The sequence below is a fragment of the Monomorium pharaonis genome, chromosome 11 (genome assembly GCF_013373865.1).
Source record: "Monomorium pharaonis isolate MP-MQ-018 chromosome 11, ASM1337386v2, whole genome shotgun sequence".
Classification (NCBI taxonomy): Eukaryota; Metazoa; Arthropoda; class Insecta; order Hymenoptera; family Formicidae; genus Monomorium; species Monomorium pharaonis.
The window spans coordinates 4,436,725-4,440,690 of record NC_050477.1 but is presented as its reverse complement, the minus strand read 5'-3'; the positions used below and the strand labels follow the sequence as shown (position 1 = coordinate 4,440,690).

The 3,966-nt window shown below is 42.8% G+C and overlaps 2 protein-coding genes across 2 annotated transcripts in view; one reads left to right on the top strand and one right to left on the bottom strand.

Moving 5' to 3' along the window:
- Positions 1-3,966, top strand: part of LOC105840386 (60S ribosomal protein L23a) — a 56,927-nt gene that overhangs the window by 25,939 nt on the left and 27,022 nt on the right. The gene's annotated exons all lie outside the window — the stretch shown is intronic.
- LOC105839526 lies at positions 379-3,548 on the bottom strand. Its single transcript, XM_012685911.3, has 6 exons — positions 3,148-3,548; positions 2,571-3,069; positions 1,807-2,147; positions 1,493-1,734; positions 1,245-1,410; positions 379-1,093 (listed from the first exon to the last, which is right to left on the bottom strand). The coding sequence occupies exons 1-6, from the start codon at positions 3,174-3,176 to the stop codon at positions 811-813; spliced, it is 1,560 nt and encodes a 519-aa protein (XP_012541365.1). The 5' UTR covers positions 3,177-3,548; the 3' UTR covers positions 379-810.

Here is a 3,966-nt window from a genome sequence, read left to right as displayed (position 1 = left end):
TGCGCAAATGCCGCCCCATTCAAATTTCCACTCCCGTGTCACGTGTTCGCTCTCGAAGGAGCGAACAGCGCTGTAGTTTTTGTCACAGGATCACGCGGATTATTTATTTTAATCAAATATCACGCATATAGTGTAACCTTTGTTATTTTATTCTCTGCAAAACACGCGTAGTATTCCCTGGTGTGTGTTGTGCAATATATTTTTAATCTTAATGTCACATGGTGTGACCGACAAAAAGTGATACCCTTATTTCACAAGAGCCTACGACGTAATCATCTATTATAATACATATAATACACTGTTTCATTTTTAAATCTTCACCCTTCTTCAGACGGAATTTCAGGATTAGAACAATACGGGGCAGTAATGCAACATTGATGTTATTCAACAACGTTACTATACATATTTATTCACATCGAATAAATTTGTAATAATTGTGCGGCATACAAAAATATATTTATTCGCGATGAAGCGTGTAAAACAACACGGACGAACAACACGGACGAACAACACGGACACATGGTGAGGTAGAAACAGTATTGCCTAGGGAATTGCAACGGTATTTAAAATGAAACGTCCCGCATATGTGCGTAACACGCGACGATCGTCTTTCGCGAATGCTTCACGTGACGCGATAAATATGCATATAATTCTTAAAGCGTTTTTCACCGTGCTCCAAGCGTTATCCCGCTGCAAACTCGAAATCGCGCCGTAGCGACATTTTGTACTTTCTTACAATTACATGCGGGATACACAGGTGTGTCCGGCATGATTTAAAAAAATATATATTTTTCGCATGCAAGTGTTCATTCAAAGCGCTTCCGATTTTGCTCGCATTAAGCTTTCTCTCAAAGTTCTCTCCTTCGCGCCTCGAGTATTTTTCTTCTTCTTGCTCTTGGCCATCCTGGGATTGCAGTCAGCCGAGAGCAAGTTGAGCCTCGAATGCACGGGGCCGATATGCTTCCCTTGAACCGTTAAAAAATCGCTGCCACAATACTGATTCACGTGAGCGGATTTCGGTATCGTGGAGCGAGAAATTGGACTCAGTGGTCTTCGGCTGCAATGTAAAGCGGTAGGCGATGGTGCCAACAAACTGAAATTTATAATTCGAGTTATTCTTCGCTCGTTTAAACGATTATTTAAAGCTTATTAAGTTATATTATTATTAAATTATCTTTTGCCCTTAAATTTCTCGGCTACTTAAAAACTGTATAAAAAAATATTTTAATTCTTGACTAACGCACCGATTTTTACTACTGGGAAGTCTCGAAGTGTCTAGAGGAGCGAGTCGTACATTTTTTGGCCAAACGGTAGAAGAGACGGGAGGTTGCCAGGCAGAACGAATATTTAGATTCCTCAAGGCACCCGATTGTCTAGCGGAACCTTGGAAGCCAATGTTTCGAGCTGATCCTAAAACATCAATAATTTTCGTAAGCGTTAATATTAATGCATAGATTAACTGATATTTGAAGTAATTGATCAAATCACCTACTTTGGCAAGAGATTTCCAAATTCTCATTCATAAATTTAATCGGGACAGTTCTTAAAGTGGAGAAGCTTTCTCGCGTAGACATTCTAAAAGGCACGGGGCTTACAATGATCCTCTCATTAAAGATAGTTCCAAGCTTATTTCTGCCTATATGTGGCGTACAGTCATTGGACTTTAAAGCGTCGTCATGTTCCGCGTCATCAAAGTCCCTTAATTTATTCGCGGAGATTGAATTTCTCGATCTCCTAGAAATCAAGTTATAAAATAATATTGAAAAGAATTTCCGCGTTCGGCGCTTTGTTTCCTTTTAATCTTACTTCTGGGCTCCTTGATGATGACTCGTGTCGTTCTTTATTGTCTGAAGGGAACTTTCTGTATCCAGCAATCGATTCCTTATACTTATAGACTTGTTCTCGATATAATTAGGCGAGATCGCCTCCTCTGTCCAATTCGTCTTTGAGTTTCTCGACAAAGAGTTTCTGTTGCTGTGAACAGGAGCAGGAGTTATTCTCAAGGCGTCGCTTAGATCGTCACACAGGGAATCTGTATCGCTCTTCTCGTCAGGAAAAAGCTCTGAGATTATGTATTCCATCATCATATCGAGGACATCCTGGAATTTTGCCTTGTTCAATTTGTATTGCACAGAATCCTCTCCTTCCTGCAAATAATATACAGATACAGTATATCAGAGTTGACGTTTACATGTCCACTTACATCTTACATGTATACAATATAAACTACATATAAAGTACTTTTGATGTATGCCATTTATGCAGACAATAATCCATGGATCAAAGAAAATTAAAATTTCATCCATTTCTTCCAAGACAACATCCAAGAATTCCATTTCTTTATTTACAATATTATATATTTTTGTTATATCAACACTAAAGTCATACATACTAACAATTTTAGATCTAAATTACTGTTTCTGTATTGAGTTATCCAATCTATAATAATTTACATTGCTTATATTGTCTACATGAAAAAGATTTGTGAAAATATAATGTAAACAATATGTAAATAATCCATACAAATGTAATCTTGAAATTTACACTGCAACAAAAGTTTCATTCTTTACCTTCATTAAGAGACTGCGTTCCGCGAATACTTTGTCATTCTGCGAATCATCAAGCTCTCTTGTTTTCTTGGCGCTCAAGGCACGAACGTCGAGCCGCGCGTCGTCCACGTTGCAAGCAACCGGATTCCTGCCAACTATCCTCAGGTACGGTATCTGCGTTCGCCACTGTGCACACTCGTCTAGGACAGGTCCAAGAGACAGCTGATCATCTTCCTCGTAGAAGGTCCTCTCGACAGTCGCCCATTGCTCCTCCAGCTTGTGAGTTGTCCCATTCGCCACCTCCTGCGACCAGGAGACGGACGTTGCCGCGCTGTTGAACGGGATATCATCGTCATCGTCGTTGTCGTCGTCGTCATTCTTCCACGATCTCTGCCGCGGCAGGCTGGGCAGCCGAAAGCGATCGTCGTCCCGTTCGTCGTCGCGCTCATCGTCATCTTCCTCGTCCTTGAGCCGCAGCAGATGCTGGGGGGCGTTTATTTTTTGCGTCAGCGGACCGATCCTGCGGACAATTTGATAATAAGCGACGGTCGCTCGACGGGGCAATCGCGAAGGCAACAAATATTAACCTAGGACTTACGCGCTTCTCCTGAGGCTGTTCCTTCGCATCTCATGCTTTCCCCGAGGGTACTCTCCCCCATCAACGAAAATCCGACCGACGACGGGAGTGCAACTCCGCGTGCGACTTTCGGCGAGAACGAGAGAGAGGACTTACTGACGCTCTTCCGATCTCTGACGTTTGCAACGTCCTCGACCGGGACCTCCCAGCGGAGCGGCTACGTCGCTACCGCGCCTATTTTTGCCATTCATAATTTCTATTTTACACCACACGCCGTGTACCGCTCACGCGAACCCGCCGTTATCGATCCCGTGCTCGAAATGACCACGACTCAGATATCGACCACGATAGACAACACGAAACACGCGGACCCGCGAACGAACGGGGCACGCTCGCTTCACCCCTACGCGCATGATACGCGAGGGTGGTCTCGTGCGCGATGTGTATTATTCAATCACGAGGCACGAAGACCCCCACGTCAACGATACGAATCTTGCCTCTATTTCGCCGACGACGTGGGAGAGGCCGGAGAGGGAAGAAAAGATAATTTACTTTCGCCGGTAAGAAGGTTAGATTCTCGCGACATACCGGGTGTCTTGTACTCTTGTGAGTCCAACGCCGTGCAAGAAAAATTGAAAAGCAACGAGAGAATTGTTTACATAGCTTACTCGGTATGTTTGCTATTATTCTCAAGGTAGACGGTACATGTTTTAACGGTACATCTGTCAAAAATGTGTCAGAGATATCGACGGTAGTAATAAAAGTATATTAACCTTGTAATATACTGGATTTATGGGACACTCTGTATAATGTCATTGGTAATAGGGCCTAATTGAGAAT

What these genes read in the sequence shown, in the direction of transcription:
- LOC105839526 (XM_012685911.3), bottom strand. Translation starts at nt 3,176, where the DNA reads ATGCGAAGGAACAGCCTCAGGAGAAGCGC. An exon ending in TTTGGAAATCTCTTGCCAAA is followed by an intron (nt 1,411 to 1,492) that starts GTAGGTGATTTG and finishes TTGATGTTTTAG; the next exon opens with GATCAGCTCGAAACATTGGC. An exon ending in CTTCCCAGTAGTAAAAATCG is followed by an intron (nt 1,094 to 1,244) that starts GTGCGTTAGTCA and finishes TATAAATTTCAG; the next exon opens with TTTGTTGGCACCATCGCCTA.